This window comes from Mastomys coucha, unplaced genomic scaffold, assembly GCF_008632895.1.
Source record: "Mastomys coucha isolate ucsf_1 unplaced genomic scaffold, UCSF_Mcou_1 pScaffold21, whole genome shotgun sequence".
Lineage (NCBI taxonomy): Eukaryota > Metazoa > Chordata > Mammalia > Rodentia > Muridae > Mastomys > Mastomys coucha.
In genome coordinates this window covers 148,926,105-148,949,810 of record NW_022196904.1, presented here as the reverse complement: position 1 = coordinate 148,949,810, position 23,706 = coordinate 148,926,105, and the positions used below count along the sequence as shown (strand labels likewise).

The 23,706-nt window shown below is 39.5% G+C and overlaps 1 protein-coding gene across 2 annotated transcripts in view; it reads left to right on the top strand.

Annotated features, from left to right (window-relative positions):
- Positions 1-23,706, top strand: part of Pcsk5 (proprotein convertase subtilisin/kexin type 5) — a 416,074-nt gene that overhangs the window by 196,127 nt on the left and 196,241 nt on the right. For both annotated transcript variants that reach the window (XM_031389877.1, XM_031389876.1), the window contains exon 9: positions 2,667-2,767. In XM_031389877.1, the coding sequence (XP_031245737.1) occupies positions 2,667-2,767 (101 nt within the window). The remainder of the gene's footprint in view (positions 1-2,666; positions 2,768-23,706) is intronic.

Genomic DNA, 23,706 nt, shown 5'->3' with positions numbered 1-23,706 from the left:
ACAACTTGCACAAATGAATGTGATGATGGATGAGGTAAGATATGAAAATTTTCATCTCTCAAGACCATCTCTCAAAAACAGGGAAACCTATAAATAAGCCATTTCTGATGTATTCATGGTTGGTCTCAGAGATAAGCACCTTAGAAAATAACTGTAGAGAATCCGTATGGTTCAAGTGAGGAAGAAATGCCTTCTTAAGGAGTTATTTATTGAATGTGGGATGGCAACCCTATCCCTCACTTGATGCTCACTTTCTGCTGGAGGTGGGCTCTACAAGTTCCCTCTTCCCACTGTGGAGAATTTCATCTAAGGCCCCTCCCTTTGAGTCCTGAGAGTCTCTCACCTTCTAGGTCTCTGGTACATTCTAGAGGGTCAACCTCCTACCTCTCAAGGTTGCCTGTTTCCATTCTTTCTACTGGCCCTCAGGGCTTCAGTCTTTTCCCCCCCACCCAATACCAGATCATGTGCCCCTCTTCCCTCTTCCCTCCCCCCAAGAAGGGTTATTTATTGTAGTGGGCATATGATGTGTGAGGGTGGGAACAGTTCTCTTTCCACCTTTACAGAATGCTAACAGATTGAGCTCAGTTCACCATGCTTGCACTGTTAGCATTTTATACACTGGGACACCTTACCACCCCCAGAAATTCCCTGGAAACTAATAATCTAGCAACTCCACCTCCGGTGTTATATTCAAGAGCATTTTAAATTAGATTTTCAAAAATGTTGTGCACTCCTGTGTACATTTGAAGCACCATTCAGCAGCCAACCGTGGAAGCAAGTCCGATCGATGTCCATCAACATACAAGGAATTTAGGCAGTAAAGCACAATGGAGTATCAGTCACTCTTTTTTAAAGGAAGGATATGCTGTCATGTGCTACAGTATCGATGAAGTTTCAGAACATCATATAAGTGAATTAATCCAATCAATAAGGGACAGATGCTAAGTGATTTCCCTTAGGTGAGCTACTTAATCAAACACATCGACATAGGAAGCACAATAGTGATGGGAGGCAGAAGGCAGAGCAATAGGCATTCTGAGTTCCATTCACACAGGTGAGAGAGCTCCGAGAGCTCCAAGACAGCAGTGGGCAGTTAATAATAAGACAGATACACACAAAAATTGCCAGGATGGTTATACTTTTTAAAGGCCAATTAAAAGTCTAGGAAGTTTCTTTGCATATAGGTGAGAATAGTTCTATCTACCTACATAGCCATATCTCTGTAGTTCTCCATATTTATTTTTCCCATGTCTTTTGTGTCTGTATTCATAGTTATATGAGATGAGTCAACTGTAGCATTGCATGTGTCAAAAGAAACGACGGAAAAAATGATAGACATGCTCCATTGTGGGAAAGTTGAGTCAGCCACGATGCTTCTCTAGGTCTCTAACATGATGGAAAATTCCGTTCAGCCTCCTGGCCATAGAAGGAAGGGTGATTTTGTGGGCAGGTATCCATTCGCTTCCTACATTGAGTTGGGCTATCTCATGGTTCTCTTAGAAGCACAATGGCTTCTGTGCCTCTCCTCACTGTCTTTCTGCTCAGCTTTCACATCAGCTCTCTCCTCTGTGATATGTGGTGACATACTTGTCTTCATGCCAAAGAAAGGTTTACAGATGTCATCCAGTGACTGCAGCATCCCACTGATTCATCTCCCCGTCAAACACAAAATCAGTCCCAAGGGAACCAAAGGAATTACTATCCAGGAGGGAATACTTAAAAAAAAAAAAAAGATCTGAGAGGTATCACACTGGTTTCTAAAGTCATATTCTATAGTACTTAATTTCTCTTTTTAAGGAGAATTTAAATTTAATTTTCTTTCATAGTGAGACAATAATGAAACACAGGCCGGGAACCATTGCCTCTGCTGGATGGTAATAGAATTCAGTCAGAGCCAAAGTGAACTGGATTCAATCCAAGAAAATAAAATGATCTAGTTTTCACAATTTGATTGTAAGGTAAAAATGGAAAAGTAGCTAATCTCCTATATATAAAGCACCAGCAGACACTGCCTTGACTGTGTGTGAGCTACAGGGACTCCTGCCTTGCTCTGCCCGACACTGCCTTGACTGTGTGTGAGCTACAGGGACTCCTCCCTTGCTCTGCCCCTTGTGAAGTTGTGAAGCTTTTGAGGGATCCTTAATTCATCTGTGCAACGTTTTTATGAGTTCTTGAAAAGTCTACAAGCAAGGGTTACCTCAGTGGCAGAGCCTTTTGTTTGAAGCCTGTCACTCCCCCAGTTACAATTTGGACAAAGCAGGGGCTGTGTAGTTTATCCCTTCATCTTGTGATACCCAGTTTGGTGTCTGGGTGTTCCTTCAACACATTTAGTTAGTCTAAAATGCGGGTCCTTGGAATGACTTCCACTTCAGTCCAGAGCAGAACTAAGGTGGGACTCGAAAGGGGTGCCCTGCAGACTCTTAGGAGGCACCTTGAGGTTCTGAGCTGTGGTTCACCCCCGTCCTGCTCTGGTTTTAATGAAGTCAATTTCCAGTCAAGTTTGGTTTATACAGGCAATTCTTTGAAAATGAATGGTCACAGAAGTCTGGAAACATTGAATTTAAAATTAGTCTCTAATTCTTCTCCATCCGCTTTGTGAGTAAACTTCTTGCTATGGCCTGAGTGTCCTCAGGGTCTAATTTCTTTTTTTCGCTTTTGTCTTTCAGATCACTACTGATCTAAGGCAGCGATGCACAGACAATCACACTGGAACATCAGCCTCAGCCCCGATGGCTGCTGGCATCATCGCCCTGGCCCTGGAAGCCAAGTAAGCCTTGACCTCTCCTTCTTACCTCTGGTGACAATCCCCTAAGTCAAAGGACATCCTCCCTACCCCATATATGTAGTCTTTACCACAATAGGCCAGGAGATAACATTCCATGACAGTATTTATATTTTCAGCCATTGGGCTTTTCGTATATTTTTGTTGGTGGGAATAGTAGCTCACACCTGTAATCCCAGCACTTGAAAGGCCAAGGCAGGAAGATTGCAAGTTTGAGACCAGTCTGGGCTACATGACAAATGCCACGTTCGCATGAGATCCCTAACAAAGGATGTCTTATGGGACCCTGTCTCAAACAACAAACACAAGGCAAAACAGCAACCAGAACTCATTCAGAGAGAGTTGGGATTTATATATGCTTGAACAAGCAGGCCGTGATTCATTCACTATGGAGTTACAGTCTTAGCCATTGGCTGCAATAGTCTTGTCCTGTTGATTTTTTCTTTTAGTCTGGGAATGTTTGGGTCAGCCTTAGACAAGTTAGTAGTACCACCCTCTCTGACCCGCTTCTCGGGTGCTCAGCAAGGCAGTTCAGATTCTGTGACATCAGTGCTGTCACAGACTGACTTTAGAGAACAGGATATGTCAAAGTCACATGGCAGCATCCCACAGGCAAGGACGACCCATTTATCTTAGCTTGCTTCCTGGCCCTTCTAGTCAAACTGTGTTGAAAGCCCTCTGAAAAAAAACTCCATAAGCTGTTTGTATATAACACCTCCTCCTCTCTCAAAACAAATGGGTTCATTTGACATAGCTCTTTGAATAGCTTGTGCAGATTTAAAATCTCTTTGCCTCGATCTCAAAATCGAAGATGTCCAGGAATCTGAAAGTTAGTTCTCTTGTAAATTTCACACCCAGATTTATTTGATAAGCTTATTTCCTGCTCTTTCTGTCTTTTCTTCTCCCACACATTGTAAAGATGTCTGTCTTCTCTGTATCAGTGAAGTGACTGAGCTCTCTCTAAAGGTTTTGTACCATGCCTGCAATTAGCACCATTTCTGAAAACAAATTCATGAGTTCCACACACATCTGGTCCAAGGACTTTTTTCAATGGGGGATTTGAGGGTCTGTTCTCTGAGGTTTTCCCTGAATGAAGATACTAATAAAATAGAACTAGACTAAGGACTTCAACATTTCTCACAATGAGCTGGGCATTCCTTGCCTTCTGTCTAGGCACTCCGTAGAATGCAGCACTGGCAGGTGGGAGGGAGGAGACACGAGGAAGCATGGGCTATGACGTTAGAATGGACTAGTTAGTTCCCAGTACCCAAATGAGCCTTAACATTTATAACCACCTCCTTGGTAATGAGACAGGAATGGAGGTTAATGCTGCCCTAATATACTGTGGCTGCATTACCTAAAGCTTTGCACTGAAAATGAAGTGGAACACCACCTCCAGATCTGGTGCCATAGGTTGTGTAGCCACCTGCCTATGATTCATCATTGGGTGAACATTTGAGTATGTGCATATGTATGTATGTATATATATATATATATATATATATATATACACAAATATACATCTACATATTTACATAGATGCAAATACATATACATATTTACATATACAGATGAGCTAGTGCTCTTAACCTCTGGGCCATCTTTCCTGCCCCCTTTGAGTTCCTTTTTGACAAGACTAAATGTGAAGTTGTTTTAAACATCCTCTATCTGTTATCTGTGCTGGACAAAGGTTTGGCAAAGAACTGGCACTTACCCTGTAAAATTCTCAACTTTACAACTTTTCACTCAATGTTCTGGCAGAACTTTGTTACATATCTGTGTTTTTTAATGTGGTGGACTCTAAATAGGCTCTTTAAGATTTAAAAAAAAATTTTTTCCCTGAAATTCTAGGTGGTTTCTCAGGAATACTTTTTTATCCATGAAATATTGAAGGGAAATAAAAACCCAGAATTCATAGCCACCTTACACTCACAGAAATACCAGAACCTCAGACTTAGACTTGGCCACCCCAACATCATAACTACTACTAGACACACTAAGCTGATTCTCCATTTTTTTTTTGAAATTACTGTAACTCCATCTCATTTCCAATGACAGTTCTTTTAAATACTATTGAAGCTAACATGCACACCCCATTCAGTGGCACAGGTCATCTGAAGGCTGCAGAACACACTAGAGAATGTAGCTATTTTCCTTACTTTTCCATGTTGAGAATTTTTTAACATTTGCTCCTGCCAAAATGTACATAAGCAGAGGGAAACCTATATTCTTCAAACCACTCTATGTTTAGAGTATAGCAAAGCTGGTTCCATCATGACCTGACAACAAGTGATAAGTAACCAGTCATGGTTATGAGAAGGAATAGGCCTCTCCCTGTAATTCTATTGATTTGACCTACGGCCAACCTCTGCCTGTAAGGGAAGCTGAAAATTACAGGAAAGAGGTCCAGGTTCTCTAGGAGTGGGTCAGGAGTGGCATTAAACTAGCACCAGAATAAGCACTGGGGTTGACTTTGGGGCAAAAATTATCTAAAAGGAAGAAATTGCAGAGAAGAGCTCAAATAACAGTGTACCAAGGCTGCAATTGCTCTCCAGCTAAGCCTAGGCTATGCCTGGCTCATTACCCACTTCCTGAGGCCTAGCCTTGCAATCTCTTCTTATATTCAGTAAGCATGAGCCCTGGCATTTTGATATTCGGCCCTTACAAGCACAAGCTGATAGTACTGCCTTGAAAGGAAACCTGAGAGGAAGCTGCAGCAGACAGAACTGCTGCTTGCAAAGCCAAGCAGAGCTTGCTAAGCAGCAGATAGGTTCAACCGTCAGGTCAGCATGCGGCAAGCAGAGTGGCTAAACCATGTCTAACTGCATGGCCCCATTACTCCTACACTGAGAAAACAAATGTGTCCTACCTTCCTGGGTTACTAGATGGCTGTGTTTGCTTGGCATAGGGACAAGGAGGAAAACTCAAATCATCATGTTTCTTGGTGTGCTTCCTCTATGTTCCTGGTACTTGCTTACCTCTTGGGGGACATGTTGAGATCACTAGGAATGTGAATCACAATACTGAAAGTACTTTTTACATTGGCATCAACTAAGGACAAAGAAAATAAGTACAAAACAGAATCTACTAGGCTTAAAGTCTACAGACATGTCTTGCTTGTCTGTACTAGGTGTTAGGGTAATCAAAGGATGAATATAACATATAGAAGTGTGCCAAGCATCTGCAACAGTGACCTTATTGCAGAAGGACTTGATGTCTGTGGGCTCTGAGGTTTGCTGAGGCCAGAGCCCACAAAGACCCAGAGATAACAGATTCTGTCTGAGAGTGAACGATTCGAACTCTTCCTCTTCTCTTTGTCAGTCTTGGCTCTCTGGTTAATCAGGTGGTGTCTCCCCTGTTCCCTCATACTTCTAGATCCTATGAGCAATTCCAAGATAAATGAAAACTCCGTCATCTTAAAGGGGAGAAAAACTAACTTTTGTGTTAGAAAACTCTCAACACATTTATTGTTTCAGAAAGTTTATAGTATGTCAATAGTTGGGATCTTGTAGATTTTAAAATAACTTCATGGTTCATAGCAGATCGAATAGGGAATACAGATTCAGAAATTACCAGGGAACTAATTGCCATGGAGACCATTATTTAAAATGATATGCTGTCATGGAGTCAAATTGGAAAAGGTCAGCTAGAATGAGCATGGTGGGGAGTGGGCCTCTCCTTCTGCGGAGTGGTGCATGTGTAGCTGATGTCAGCTAAGCAGTGTAGGATGGTATGGCATCTTGTAGGCATCTGCATCTAGACCTCAGCATTCACAAGTGCTCTCGACTCAGAGGACAAACGGTGAAAAGACAGTGATAGCAAATGATGTTTCCTGTAAAAACAATTTATCCTGTTGAGAAAACTGACATTCAAATCAGTGTTTGGAGCAATACACCATATTTTGACGTAACCCTTCCTAATCCTAAACTGAAGTTCCTAATACAGAAAAAAAAAATCAACATGAAATTCAAATGTTAAGCTCACCATTGCAAAGAATCCTTCATTGGAAGAGTGGAAAATGAGCATTCGGTAATTGAGGAATGTTAATCTATATAAGAAGTAATTTTAAAAAGAGGCATTGAGTCTGGCAGGATCTTCTAAAATTATTTAAGACATAGAGGCTATGGCTAGAAAGACCCTTCCATGAATCATTAGTTTAAATTATCTAAAAGCCTTTTCCTCAAATTTCATTTGAAGAAAGCTAAGCAGGCTAAGGAATAACTTACTTTGAGAAAAATCTAATGCAGTTAGGCTTAAACTTAGAGAATAAACAAGTGTGTATGTCTGGTACATATTAAACTTTGGCTGCTCTAGTGCCTCATAAATACACATGTACATATACACACATTGCCAAAGGGCTTCATCCACTTTCGCTTTATTACTTGTCTGTTATTTCCTTTTTCTACTGGTTTTTAGAGTATGTCATATAGGTTCACATGAAACACATACAGTCTGTAGAATATTCTAGATTGTTCAGATAACCGTGGTGATAGTGATATTTTCATGTGTAATACTTTCCTATTGAAACTGAAACTCATTTGGAATAAGAATTAAACTGTATAATCTTTACTTATGTTTAGATAGAAATTATATTCAACACCAGGGAAAGACCTTAAGGCAGCATGATATATCCAAAGAGAATTGAGTAGGGCATAATTGAATTTTTTTAAGTCACTAGATCCACTAGGGAAGCAAATATTCACTGGCAGATATACACGAATCATTCATGAAACCTAAAAAAAAAAAAAAAAAAAAAAAAAAAAAAAAAAAATACTCTTGGGAGATGACTGTGGGTGGTATAAGACATGGTTGAAGATAAAAATGAATAGCTTGATGCTTCAAACTGGGGCAGTGCTCTCTTTCATAGTCTTTATGACATCTAAGCATGCTATCTTTAACAAGGTTGATTCTTAAACACAGATTAATTCATCTATGAAAACTATTTTCCTCCTTTCTATACGAGGGCTGATTCCTAAGTGAGCTGGCAGTTACTTGCTTATATGTATGTAATTTTCACACTTCCAACCCTTCTGTTATTGATAGTCAGTCCTTAATGACTGTCACTCCTCTATTAATGTGAGTCCCCCTGGAGCTCCTAAGGGAAGTCCCTCCACCTTTGGTCCTGAGTGGGAGAGATCCTATCAGACCCATGATGGCCCAAGTGAGAAGAGCTGCCACAAAGCCAAAGGATGATTCACACCATCTGCTATGGCTTTAAAATAAAGTTCTGAATAGTCTTTTCTCAAGAGATTAAATGAGCTGCAGTTTTTGCAATTGGAAAAGCCCATCCAAGCAAGTTTTCTGTCACTCTGTCTTATCAACCACCATGCCTGCCTTTCGCCTTACCATTCCCTACATGATATCCAATTGATATGTATGAAAAATCAAGGGCTGTGCCCAAATGTATGAGCCACCTATTTTAAGATACCTGGGTCTACTAAGATTTTTGAAGTTTGTGACAAGCTAGGTCTGAGTTAAAGCAACTCACACAGAGCTTCAGATTCCAGGAACTGAACATAATCAGGGGAGATTGTCCAAGAAGGATTTGATTGCCACAAGCATTTCTAAATATCAGGCTTAACATCTGGGTAATGATACCCTGTAACCAGTCTTATCTTCTCTTTTGTTGTCATCTTAATTAAAAACACATCTCACTATTAACTGTTCTGTTGAGAAATTTCCCAAGAGCCACATTGAGCTCTATGAAATGTTCAGTGGGTGGGGAGCACAGATGTGCTTGATTATGGAGGTAGCATCGCAAAAGACATACCCACTCCTTTCTTTAAGCAGAGTTTCACTCCACTTAGAACGTAGAAAATCCACATGCAGTGAGACATCCAGGCACACATGCCCAGATTCTGTGCAATCACAAAGACAAGGGACAAGGCATTGCATCCATGCTTCCTGGTCTACACTCTTAAGAGTTACTGTAATACTGCAGTTCAGACTTGGAATTCAGCTGAGGTTTCTGGCATAAGAAGGATGAGTGAATTAAAAGGCAATCAGGAAAGAGTTGACAAGGTTTGCGGGGTTAAGAACAGCAAAGCAGCACACATTTCAACTTGAGGCTGAGCGGACAGGGTAGGGATGTACTGTCCTGGATTATTCCCTATAGTGAAATAATTGTAACCAGACACACAGAGCAGTTACCACAGGCCTTCTGCCAGGACTGTGAATGAAAATAGCTTTGTTATGTCTACATACACACAGACAATACACTCTGTCCTCTAGCACTCCTCAAGTTTAAATTATATAGAAGCCAATTTTCCCTGGTCTCGCCTGACTTTGTACCTTAAGTAACAGTTTCAAACAGGATGGCTTCCAAAGGTGTCCATTTATGACTGGAAAAGCCCTGGTCAGCAGGCTCATTCACTTGAATTGTCTTGAGAGATAGCCAGTGTTTCCAGCACCTTAGATGAGCCAGCAGCACCATGTTGGAGACTTGAACTGCTGCAAAGACAAACTAAAAACAGAAATTTCTAAGGGATTCTTACCTGATTCTTTTTTGCTTGGCTGTATTTCATTGTATTCTGATGCCAAGATGTGCTTGCAGACAGGAGCCTGGTATGGCTGTCCTCTGAGAGTCTCTACCAGCACCTGACTAAGACAGATACAGATACAGCCAACCATTGGACTGAACCCAGTGATCCCAATGGAAGAGTTAGGAGAAGGGCTGAAGGAGCTAAAGTGGATTACAACCCCATAGGAGAAACAACAGTATCAACTAACAGGACCCCTCAGAGCTCTCAGGGACTAAACCATAGACCAAAGAGTAAACATGGGCCAGTCTATGATCCTGCTACATGTGTAGCAGAGGACTTTCTCAGTGGGAGGGAAGGCGCTTCGTCCTGTGGAGGCTTGATGCCCCAGAGAAGGATGATGCTAGAGGGGTGAGACAGGAGTGGGTGGGTGGGAGAGCACCCTCTTAGAAGCAAAGGAGAAGGGTAGGGGATAGGAAGTTCATGGAGGAGAGACCTGGAAGGGGGGGTAACATTTGAAATGAAAGCAAATAAAATGATTAATAAATAAATGAAGAAAGAAAGAAAATGACTTTCAATGAAAGTATGCAATTCTTACTATTACAATATTTTCAAATAAGAATGGTTCTTATCGCTATAGCAATCATCAAATCTATTTCTTGTATCACTGAATGAATCCTTTTTTTCGAGCAACTAAATATCAGGAAGGTCTCATGTTACACACATCTAATATATGTGGGAGGAAACGGGTATACTGTTTGGAATGTTCTAGATAGCTTCAAAGGAGAGAGGAGAGATGGAGGGTAAGTAGATCCGATGTGTATTTTGTAGGTTCCACATTCAGAAAATGCATTATATATATGTATATATATATATATATATATATATATATATATATATATATATATATATATATACATATATATGGAGAGAGAGAAAGAGAGAGAGAGAGAGAGAGAGAGAGGAAGAAAAGCAGGCTAAGGTTTTCTTTGCTGAACTTAGCCTGGTCCCATTTATAGAAATAAATACACATGATACTTTCCCATGGGATTCTAGGAATTCTAAGAAGCATAAAACTTGGTGAGACTAGATGTTCCTGGGCCTAGATGCCTTGCAATGAGAACTGTGGTAAATGTCTTGGGCGATTATTGACTGAGTTTTGTGTGTCAACTCCCACAGCAGTTATTCTAATCATTTTTTAATCCTCAGAAAATGCCTACCACTGTGTTTATAAATGTTATAAATGACTGACAGTTTACTTTTTAAAGTGAACAACAGTGAATATGGATTTCTTTACATTATAAATTGCATGCCGACTCCTGTGTTCTTTGCTGTGCAGGATGCTAACAATAGATTAATCTTTACAAGAATACTCAATAACATTGCTTAGAAAACCTAGTAATGTCTTCATGAATTAATAGACAACATGTAAAAATTAGTATTTCAATTTAATCTCCTGGGAGATTTTGAATTTTACTTATAGCTAGGAGAGTGTTTTGTTCTTAATGGTGCCTATGGTTAACCTCTAAGGACTAAAAGTACAATTTTTCTTGGGTCCATTACTTTGCACCCTTGGTTCCTATCTACCCAATTTCAGCATAGCCTGTAAGAAGACATTCCTGTGATGGCTCATCCCCTAGCTCCATCAAGTATCTCTGAGGACTCTGACTTAAAACCTGTTACCATTCAACTCTGTTTCTACACCTTGGGAGAGAACTCTTCTTCCCAGAGTTGTTGTATAGTTTTTGTTAATTTAATTTTTAAGAATTTAATACATCAGTGTTTTATTTACATAATTTCTTCCCCTCAACTGCATCCAACCCCCACTCAATCTTAAATTCATGATATCTTCTGGTAAAATGGGGTGCGTGCGTACATGTATGTGTATGCATGTATGTATGTATGCATGCATGTATGTATGTATGCATCTAAGTCCACTTAGTATTGCTCATATGTACATGTTTAGGGCTCACCCTTTATGATTTCATACTCTTATTGGGAGATCAGCCCTGGAAATGATGACCCTCTCTCTGGACATCCCTAATAAAGTGCTATAGGCACTTTATTAGGGATGAGTTCTTGTGAAATTTCTCCAATCTGTGATGGCATGGCCACTGTTTTGTGGTTGTGGTTGTTGTTGTTGTTGTTGTTGTGGTTGTGGTTGTTGTTGTTATTGGTGGTGGTGGTTCGTTTTTTGTTTGTTTGTTTGTTTGTTTGTTTTCGAGACAGGATTTCTCTGTGTAGCCCTAGCTCTCCTGGAACTTGCTCTGTAGACCAGGCTGACTTTGAACCCAGAGACTCACCTGCCTCTGGCATGTCAGTTGGTCTTGTTGAGACCCTATAGGTACAGCTTCCCTGTCACATCTAGAAGACTCTGGCTCTTACACTCTGTCCCCTCTTCTGCAGTTTTCAGTAAGTCTTAGGCATATGGGTTATGTTGCAGATCTGTCTACCACCTTGGGCTGAGTTTTTACACATCAAGAGGGATTTTGTTTGTTAGTTTAGAAATTTTTATACATTTTTTGCATTTATGTGTTGAGTGATTGATGTTCTTGTTGTCCTTGTTAGGTAAATAGTTGTCAGTAGATAGCAAGTCCACACTTGCCAGGCTTTGTAGCCTAGGCTAGCCTCAAGATCACTCTCCTGCTGCAGTCCAAGATGACAGGTGTGTATAAACACACCCAGATCTAGGCTGGCGTTTGACTCCATATATGCCTACCCTGGTTTGTGTCTATAAATTTTACTAGAATATTTGTTTGTTTCACTCATTCTAAACAGAATAATTGTCCATATGGCTAATAGGGCTGAATTTTAGTAATCAGCTGATAAAGTGTGTGTACATGTGCATGTTAGTGTATATGTGTATCTGTGTGTGTGTAATTCTCTTTTATAATATGTTAATTTTAGCACATTTTCTATCAGTGTAGAAGGAGAAAGAAAAAGGAAAATATAAATGAAACATTAAAAAAACATGTCATTCTAATTGACATCAACAAATCGATTATGACATATGCCATTTTGAAATTCTCTTACAGTGTATCCATTATAATATAAACTGTGATACCTGAATAAAGCCCAAAACACAGAAAGGCCTTGTGTGTGTAGTATTTCTATATTTATCACCATCTGGAGTTAAACTTTTAGTTCAGCACTGTGGATCATTCCAGTTCTTACCAAATAGCTTACCAAATACCAAGTATATGGCTAAGATGATACAGCTCTTCTGTCCTGGATGTCTATGAAATCTGTCAATGTCTCTTGTAACCACTGAGGATCACAACACATAGACTGTAACATCCCATCTGTGAAGCTGAAGATTCTGCTTGTGGGTGTGCATGAAGCAGCAAAGGCCGAACAAGACATAGAAAATGTGTTACTCATTTCCACCATGTAGCTGTGCTTTGCCATATAACGAGCTGTATTGTTGAGTAACAAGCTCCTTTCAACCCTGAAGCATCCCAAGGTTGGTGTCATCACCTGTACCTCAGATAGAAAATGAGATCCAGAAATCCTCAGAGAGTAAGGGGTAGATCTAGAAAATAAACCCAAAGTCATGTGACACAAGAGTGTACCACCCTACCACATCACTGTACTACTCTGGGAGAAAATGTGTGACCTGCTTAGCAAATGGATACTACAGCTATAAGAGAAGTGACTTTGGGGAAGGAAGTCAAAATTTTGAGCAGGATGATAGAGGAACCTCTATAGAACACGGAAGAGTGGGCATATGCTTTAAAAGAGAGTGGGCATGGGACTCGTCCTGCATATTTTGAAGCCCACAAAATAATTTCAATCATTTAATTGGAAGTTATCCATAGATCATGATGATAAACCCCTAAAGACATAAGAATCAGTGTGTATGCTATGCTAAACCAGTGACTAGCAACTTGGCAGCTCATACTGCCTGTACACAACGAGTAAGTAGATGGTAGGGAGGGAGAGAAGAAGGAAGGGTAGAGAGCAGAGGAGTGAGGAAGGCAAGAAGTCTTCCTGCAGTTGTTTCAGTAGTGTGCACAGGTATCAGCTTCAGAGTCGGCAGGGAGTAGGCTACCAGCATCCAGTTTCATTTTAAGTCTGAGTGTTGACCATATAAAAGAAATATTAGTTGAGTTGTTCTTGCTACTATGTTCTATTTATTTTGGAAGACATTTTCACAGGTCCGAAGTGATAATATATCTTATAACTCATGGTCATATACATATACTGTCATTGTTTTGATGTCATTGAGCATGTGCCTGGCACTGTGCTAAGAACTGGTATACCTCTGAACAAACATACATGCTCCATGCTGATAGTACAGGGGGAACACATGTATGTTTGGTTGTGGACCTGGCTCCTGTACACTTATATAGCCATTAACAGATGGAAGATAATTGTGCCTGGTATGGAGGGAAAAAAAACTAAGCCAAGTATGTATTGTGGTTCAGGATGACTGTGGGTTAGAAGAGGAAAGGACCAATATTGATAAAGGAGAAGGAAAGCCATTAAAGATTCATGTGACCCTAGTCACAGAGTGATTCAATTTACTTTATTCTTGGCCTTCTCCAGTTTTTCCTGGACTATTTGGTGGCCTCATTAACTACATTCTACCTACATCATCTGCTGATAACTTGCCATCATGGCTAAGACTTGATGTAAAAAGCCAGATAACAAAAGAGAAAGCCTGAAAAACAACCCATTTGTATGATGGAAAAAAGTGGGTTGATAACTGCTAGCATCACTTCAAAAATTGAAACTGTACATCAAGATGTACAAATGTACCAAAAGACTTTATGTTTATGCCCAGTGGGCATTCTAAATATCTAAAATACTCAGTTTATAACCAGAGAGCGAGGAAACAAGGAAAAGACTGAATATATTCTGAGGCAAGGAGGTGTGGTCGATTCACAGCTCTGGGAGGCCTTCTTGCAGAAGCTCTGAGAAATCTTTACAAATGTCCTCAGAGAATATTGCCCCTGACAACTTAGCAGAGAGCATGCTTTGCTTGATTCTTACTCCCTGCTCTGTACTTAAGTGCCTTTAGAATGGACATTTAATGGCCTCACCCTCTATAGCAGATGTATTCAATTTTATAATTTTCATTGTGTTAAAACTCTCAATTACATGGGATCCCAAACCTGAAATATGAAATAATGGTTATCAGTTTGGCTGGGAATTGTATAACATTGGACGATTGCCCAGAGAATTTCTGCTCTGTTGGGAAGCATTTCACTGAGCACAATCCTGGAGAACAATAACGGAATGTGGGCTGTTTAAGAACAAAACTGTGTTTTGAGAAAATATTCTTAAAGCAAGTTGTCCATTGATGTGCCTTTGTTAGGCAAAATTTAAAATGAACAAAAGTTACATTGAGTTTAGCAATGGAAAGTGGTGCATAAGTCTTTGAAATGCAAAACATTGGAATTTGGTTATATTTGTGTGTGTGTTTATGTATAAGTGTTGTTTTATGATTTTTTAATTAAAATGTTCAATTAACACATACAGAATTAGGTTTCATTCTGGCATTTTCATCCACTTGTTGGCTAGCCACACTGCTTCTTTTCCTCCATTTTCATGAATGTCACACCCCCCAGTGCCTGTTATGTGTCTTTCCACCCATGTACTCCTTCCTCATCATATGTGTCCTCTTGGCATCAGTTCCTTCCTCAACACCTCTTCTTCCTCACTCATGGTCTTCTTCCTAATTTCATAATCTCTCTCTCTTCTCTCCTCCACTTAACATATATTCATATAAATATGCTAAGCTAGGACTGCATCTGAAAGAATTCTGACCAGCCTCCCATAATTGAATGAGAATCAACCAGCTTCGTTGATTCTCCAGCAAAATTCATATCATTTTTCTTCACAACTGAACAAAATTCCATGGTGTATATGTGCCACATTTTACTAGCATTCACCTGTAGATGAGCATTGAGGCCAGTTCCATTTTTTATTGTGAATTTTGTAGCAATAAACATGGATGTGCATGTGTCTCCGAGGCAGGATATTATCCTTTTGGTATATGTCCATGAATAGTTGTTTAGAATATTCTAGTTTTATTAATTACACAAGAAACCTCCTTAATATTTTCCATATACACTCTACTAACATATACTCCCATCAGCAGTGAATAAGTGATCCCCTTTCCCCACATTCTCTGTTGGATTTCTTGATGTTAGCCATTCTGACTAGGAGATCAAACCTCAAAAGTATCTGGAGTTTAGATTCCTCTGATGGCTAAGGATGTTGAATACTCCTTAGGGTGTCTGAGAGTTATCTGTTTGTTTCATGTCTGATTCATGTTTTGATTTAAGTTCGGTGGGGTTTTTCTGTATTCTAGACATTAATCCTCAATCTGATATATAGCTGGCAAAGACATTTCCCATTCTATAGACTCGCTGTTGGCTCTGCTGGGAGTTTTCTATGCTGCACAGAAGCCTTGTAATTTTATGCACATCCACTTGTTAGTTCTTGGTATTGTTTCCTGTGCTATTAGAGTCACATCCATAAAGTTCTTACCTTAACAATCTCCATCCTTAAGTGTGTCCATGTGTTTCCCTTTCAGTATTTCAGGCTTCAAATGAAAGTCCTTAAGCTATTTTAAATTTAGTTTTGTATTGAATGAGAGATAGGGTTATATTTTCATTTTCCTCAGAATGGATATAGACTTCTTTGCTGCACCACTAGTTGAATAGGCTGTCTTTTTATCTTCCAGTGTATGTTTTTGACACCTTTGTAAAAATTACGTGTCCACAATTGTATGGGTTTACTCCTCAGTCTGCTATTCTATTCTACAGGTATGCATATCTGTCTGTATACCAGTACCATGACGTGGGAGTCTTTTTTTCTTTTAATCATGGTGGGACTTGTAATTGTCGAACTCATTCTTCCAATTGGCTGTTATTATATTGGAAGCAAACTAACATTTCTCCAATGCTGATAAACGCTTGCAAGAACACTGCATGGCCACCAGTCTTATTATCAATAAACCATTTTAAAAACCAAGACTATTGTCACCTGAGTACTGACATATCCTTTAAAATAGATGTGTCATATTACCATGTATGTAAATACCTACATACATGGACTTATATGTGCATCTTCCCTATGCAATCTCCTTCAAATATTCTTAACATTCATCTTATCATGAAAATATTTTATACTTTATTATCTTCCAGTTGCTTTTGTGCTGCTTTCCCTTCAGATCTTAGTCACTTCTTAACCCTCCTAATAATTATATTTTAAATCAAACTTTTAAATAAAATAATGCATTATCAATTAAAGACATCATACATCTTATTGTATCAGTTTCCACCTTATTTTTTGAGACAGTCTCTTTCCCTCCCTCTCCCTCTCTCTCTCTCTCTCCCTCTCTCCCTCCCCCCTCCCCCCTCTCTCTCCTTCCTATGATCCTGGAGTTTACCCATTGGTTAGATTGACTCCCCAGTGAGTCTTCAGGATCCTCCTGTCTCTACCTCCCAATATTGGATCATAAGCTCACACTGCCATGCCCAGCTTTTATGTGCAGGTACTGAGATCTGAATTCAGGTCCTCACGCTTGTACTGCAGGTACATTATTCACTGAGCCATTGCTAGACCTAGGGCTTTGTTTCATTGAAATAGGTTTTCTCATTCATGAAAAGTTCTTAGAATTACCTGAGTCATTTTTATTGGCATAGTAAACTTCTGGAATTATCTTTAGCTCTGTAATTTGTGGAGTAGAATCCATTTTTGAACTAGCAAATATTTGCTTGTTTGCTTCTATAATTTATATCTTTAATTGATCTCTGTCAGCTACCTCTTGTCCCTTTAAGTCACGTGTTATATCTGAATACTTTATTTTGGTTTTATCTGAAGATACTGTTACTTGACTCTATTCATTTGTGATGAATTTTTCATGTCAGTTCTTTTTGAAAAGTGTTATGCACAAGTCATTGCTGGTTCATGTTTTAGAGCCAGATTGATTTTAGTTCCAATTTGCCTGAACAGCCATGAATAAATGGAACATATCCCTTTCTTGAGTTCTAGTTTCTTCATGTGAAATTTGTGGCACTTGTCACTAGTATTAAGTGAATTTACATATACGGAAAGTTCGAAAGAGAATGGAAGTTGATATCATCATAATATTCTCTCCATCCTGCCAGCCAGCCACACTGTGTGAAATGTCGGGGTAACTGTACAGTCATTCCTGTGGATGTTGTTTTTTGTCTGGGTTATTTTAAACCTTTCTCGCTTTCGTTTGACATTTCTTCATCGTGCCTATAAACCAGTTTTTGCTTCATCAGGATTTCACTGTGAAGGATATGTAGGTGTCTTCTCGGTGTTTATTGAACTTTGGATATAGTTGCTCACACACACTAGCTTTGTTAGTATTGCTTCTTAGAGTAATGGCTTTTTTCATCTCGTCTTCCATTGATGCACTGCTTATTGCTGTAGTCTGCTCTCATTCTCCTTTTAGCATCTTTTACTTATGTCTTTTCCTAAGTGGGATTTATAGTATACACTTTATTTTACTACCACCATTTTCTCCATCCCTCTCTCTGCCTGTGGGGGTATATATGTACACTCTTGTACATGCGTGCATGTGCATGCGTGTGTGCATTTGTGTGTGTGTGTGTGCATGTGCGTGTGTGTATGTGTGTGTGTGTATGCATGTGTGTGTGTTGCTGAGCTATCCCTCAGCCTCCTCAATATTTTCTATATAAACAAACTATCTTCTTTCTTCTGAGATACATGACAAAATTCTCTGGATTTTACTGGGGTTCCTCAGCCACTTCATTTTCTAAACCTCCTATTAAACCATCTTGATGCACAAATGCCTATAATATCTAATAGCTTGCCATGAGATATCCCTTTTAGACAGCACCAGCCTTTCTTGTAGATTCAAGCTGTGTGTCCTTTTCTGTGCCAATTTTTCCCCCTAAGTTGTAATTACATGGAGATAATGTTATCTGTCAGTCAGTTTCTGAAGAAATGCCTCCTCTTGAAATTGGAGGCTTCATATTTGAGGAAACTTATAAAATAATTTAAAATAAATGTATTTTACAGTAGGGATTTCTTGTGGTATAAAGTTGGGCTACATTTATTGTTCCCATCTACTTATCTTCCCATCTTGAATATTATAATCTGTATTTCTTCAACAGGCCATTTTAACCTTGTTTAATTTTTACCATAATTTTTAGTTTCTTCCCAAGAAATCTGCTAAAGTAATTATTGAGTCTTATGCCTCTACACCAATTTACTTTTAAGTCATCCTTAAGTATTCTCTAATAAGAATTTTACAGTTGAGCATTTTTAGTTTTGACATATTTCTTCATAGGGCAAATAAGCTTTGAAGTGTTAGTGTATTTTATTTCTGTCCTCACAGTATATGTGCATAGACTGGATAATGCAGGTCCCCAGGGTATATGTGTGTAGACAGGTTAGTGCAGGTCCTCAAGGTGTAAGTGTGTAGACATACATATAGGTTAGGGCAGGTCCTCAGGGTGTATTGTGAAGCCATACATATAGGTTAGGGCAGGTTCTCGGGGTGTATGTGTATAGACATACCTATAGGTTAAGGCAGGTAATTGGCACTGCGTGAATGTGTCATCTGCTATCAGTTCTAAGGAATAAGCATAGTCTGCATCTCTTGACTTCATTTACTTTCAGTAGAAAAAAAAAGAATGATTCTTTATTCTCTCCTAAAACTATTTTTTCAGGTACATCTTAAGCCAGATCATGCTTGGTTTAGGCTTACTTTTTTAATTCTTTAATAAAAACTTTAAGAACTTTCTCTTTATATTTATCATGAAGTATATACATTTTTATAACCAATCGAGGTGGTCTGACTCTTTAATACTTATGAACTTTCTGAGCCTTTTCAGCCCTCCTTAGCTTTTCTCAGTCACATTTGGCTTCGGTAACCTACGAATCCTACCATGGAGCAAGGATGCCTGGGCTGTGGAGGACATTCTTTGGAGCAAGGATGCCTGGGCTATGGGGGACATTACCTGGCTTCCAATCCCTACTTTAATTATCTCACTAGTTACTCAGCTTTAAAAGGGGTGAAACTTTCGAAAGCTAGCTTTCCATATCTGTAAAAGGGCAACAGCAGTGCTTTCTGTCCCTGTCCCAGTGTATGGGTTAATTTGCATGCAACATGCATGGAGTGAATAGTGTACTTAAAGCCTAGAGGCACCAGTTGGAGGCAGAGACAGTCATCAGAGGAAAGCAAAAAGTGAAGCTGTTTTCTGAACTTGGATTTCTGTTTTCTCTCCTCCAAAACTACCTTCCCATTTTTCTTTTCCTCTCTTTCCTAGGAAAGTACTCTGGAAATTCTCATGTTTGAATTCCTCTTAGTTTCCCACAAAATTAGTCTGTCATCTCACCCAAACTCTTCTCTTTCTGATGCCACCGCACACCTTCATACTATGGCACTGTCTCTCAGTTCACTTTGTTTTCAATGGGTTCTTTTTAATCTGCAAGACATGAGGCAGGAGGATTGCAGTGAATAGGAGGCCAGCCTGAGCTACAGAGCAAGACTTCTCAAGAAAGGAAAGATGTAAGGATGCCTGTGCAAGTCTCCAGTTTGGGTCCCAGTTCAGAAACTCTAAATCACCAAGACCAATAAGCATGGCATGTTCTTTTTCTTCTTTACTGATGCTGTAGCACTAGCTGTGATTTCAGTTTCCTACAGTATACCATGCTGGGAGTCAATGGAAGAGAAGATGCGAAGGCGTTATCTTTCCTGTCACTTGAGCATAAGCTTCTCTATAACACCACTAGACATTTTGGGATGAATTTTTGTTAGTCTTTATTAATTTCTTCCTGACTGTATGTGGGTAATATGCAAATTTTTAAAGATGGGTTTCTATTGATTTACAGTAATGAGGAAGACTGCCAGAAATTGATGTAAGTCGGGAGTTTCTGAAATGTGTAATAACATTTACTCCAAATTCTAGAATCTAAAGTGCTTAGTGATTTCCAATGAACTTTAAAATTAAAGCTTAATATTGAGAAATTTTGTCTAAAATGTGCTTTTGGAATGAACATATAGAACAGAATTTTATCCTTATTTGTTATATTCATTTTGTTGTGGGGGTATAGAAGTATGCCTCAGTGTATGCATGTGTGTTTGTGTGTATACATGAGTGCATGTACATGTGCATGTGCGCATGCATGCGTGCAGATCAGAGAATAACTTTTAGAATTCATTTCTCTCTGTCTACCACATGGATACCAGGAAAATCAAACTCAAATTTTTAGCCTTAGTGGCAAGTACCTTTATCCACTGAGCCATACCATCAACCTAAAAGAACACTATTATAATCATTTATGTGTAACAGAAAAAAAATGGGAGGAAATATTTGTCAAGTAACTGAGACTATCAGCAGTGGGCCCTGGCCTGGCATGCACAGGGCCCTGCATTCCACCTTGGTACTGCCAGTAATCATAAAGATTCACACAGCTAAGTTACAAGCACTGAAAAATGTTGGAACTCTTGTGGAAAATACCAAGAGCCTTTCAACCTGACAATCCACTTCACGAACAGGTGTACCTGCAGCTCCATCTTAATATGCAACGCTATAAAGCACTCTGCTAACAAGCCAAAGAGCATTCCAACACGTCCCCCTCAGTGGCCAGCCAGCAAGAGTGAAGATCTCTCACAGATGAAGGCAGTGTAGAGAGTGGCAATATACATTATATACCCCAGCCTAGGATAGGCGATAGCCTAACTACTCCATGGTTCTAAAAGGATGGCTAAAAGAGACCTTTGCGACACATCTTAGGAGCACTACAATTTACTAAGAAGAAATATACCAAGTGCTAAGATGTTTGACTGTGTATTAGAGAATGCAAAACTTAAGAAAATAACCTGTGACGGACGTTTCGGACCAGTTTTAGAAAACGTTTGATTGCTTCAGCTTTGTCAGGCACCCTTGCAATTTCACCCTCTGAGTTTTCCTGATACAATAGTTTGCTAATCTCCAAAAGCTGCCCTGACTCTTGCCTTGAGGAACTTGTTTACCTGTCACTTTCTTATATTCATTACCTCCAACTCCTGCAGCTGCATTGCTGAGTAAGTGGTTCTGTCTCCACGGCACAGCAAAGGAAGCGGTCCTGGAAGGGCAGCTCTCCATGTTTACACAGTAAGCACAGATCATCCTGACTTGACAGAATTTTTACCTTTCTCATTTACCTGAAGACTGTTTATCAGTTTTAGAAAAAAATCTAGATAAGTAATGAAAAGGATAGAGGTATGGATGTCTTCTGCAGGCCTGAGTCATTTAGACTAAAATCGTGTTTTTAATTCATGTCATTCCTCAAAATGCTTACAGTGTCACCTGCTGCCTACCTGTGAAGACTTTAAAGATTTGTGACAAAGATGAAAGGCAGATCCCGATTTGGGATTGTAGATTGAGCAGAGATATCCATGTGCATTCAAGCTACTCTTGTAAGGATGTAAGGTTGCCAGTGGAAAACTGACTGTCGTGTTGTCTCAGCTGTGAATACTGTTTCCACTTATTGTATCTCACCATCTCCAGTTTAACAGCTATCATCATTCAGCAAAGTGCAAAAGTGTATTCAGCACATATATCAATGAAGAGGCGGCCATTGAGCATGCATGCGTAGGGGATGTGACATCTTTTGAGTGTGATAACAGATACACTACGTGGTGAAGTAGAATTTGTAAGTGCAAAGGCCACCTCAGAGTCCCTGAGAAAAGTTTCCATCACTTGGCACTGGCCATCTTCATGCATGTGTTTGAGACCAGGTTTGCTTTTTTTTAACTTTCTTTTACTTTTTCTTTTTCTTTTACTTTTACTTTTTTCTTTTCTCTTCTTTTCTTTTCTTTCTTTCTTTTTTTCTTTCTTCCTTTCTTCCTTTTTAACTTTTGTTAGACTGAATTTATAGAGCCTGGAAATTCTTTCACAAGAGAGACAAACAAAAACCGTGTCCTTTGGTCTTTTCTAGTTCTGTTAAAGTATGAATGGATCGTACATAGCTCAACAGGAGGTTCTGATACAAGTCATAGTTCTAAATATGAGAAATCATGCTTTTCTACAATACTACTTAATTTTAGGGCTAAAACTTGTTAAGTGTGTGTATGTGTTCATGTATGTGACTGTGTGTGTGTGTGTGTGTGTGTGTGTGTGTGTGTGTGTGTGTGTGTGTAAGAGAGTGTATACACATGTGTGTGCATGTGTGTGTGTGCACACTCAAATGAGCACATTTTTGCATGTGGAAGCTGGAGGTCAGCATCAGGTTTCACTCCTTAGGCACCCACCATGCTACCCTTTTTTTTTTTTTTTTTTGTGGGATGGTATCTCTGGCTAGCCTGGAGCTTTTTGAGTTAGGCTAGGCTGGCTCATTGAAGAAAGAATCCTGTCTCTCCACTTCCCCAGTGCTAGGGTTACAAGTGCACTGCACTAGGAGGTAGAGGGGTGGGAAAGTTACTTCCCTTCCCTGAGTCACCTATGCTCAGTTATCACTGGTGTGCACTGACTGGTATAGTCAAAATAATGCTATTACCCTTCTCTGCAGGCTTTGAGCCTATACTTCCTCATCTTCTTTAATCTGCTTGTAGTAAACCCAGTCTCGCAGTTGCTAATTTCTTGAGCATAGGCTCAATGGCATTCATTTTCTGGCTACTTGTTTCTAGTTCTGTTTTAGGTACACTAATGAAAGGAACCTGGGTGTGCTTGGGTTGGTTTTTTCTAATTGCTGAGAGACTTGGGTGACAGCTGATTGTCCCTGGAGTTGTCCATTGATCTGGGTGATAACCTAATCATTTCATTAAACACAATCACTTTCACTCAAGACAGATGATCTGAGTAGGAAGGCACTCTCATCCTATGGTTTCATTCTCTCCTCTTGTTGATAAATTTCTTCTATGGAGATAAGTGTCTTGTCCCTTTTATCACTTACCTGTAAACTTAGGAGGAGGAGGATCGTGGTGGTGGTGGTGTTGGTGGTTATGGTGGTTATGGTGGTGGTGGTGGTGGTTATGGTTGTTATGGCGGTGGTGGTGGTGGTGGTGGTGGTGGTGGTGGTGGTAGTGGTACATCTTTTGTATGGAGTGAGAGGCTCTTTTTGTCTCGAAAAAGTTTAGGTGAGTCAGTTGCCCAGGATTCAATTTGGATCTTGTTTGTAAGGATCACTAAATGCTTGTTTCCAACACTCACATATATGAGAATTATTTTCAAGAATTCTTGGTGAGTGACTGGTTTTCTTTTTTAATATAAGTGCTAGCAATTACATTTAAAAGCTTAATGAGAAGCACTACACAAAAATAACTCTCTTGGGATGTGTTCTGCTTATTCTAAATCTTTTAGTGAGTTCATTAAAAAATTCAAAAAACTTTGAACTGCTGAGAACAAGAACATTGTGCAACCCCTTAGTAACCAAAGAGTCATTGTGCTGTATTAACAGCTATAAACTAGTGGTGTTTGGGGACAGATTGGAGCTCATCCACTGAGGAGC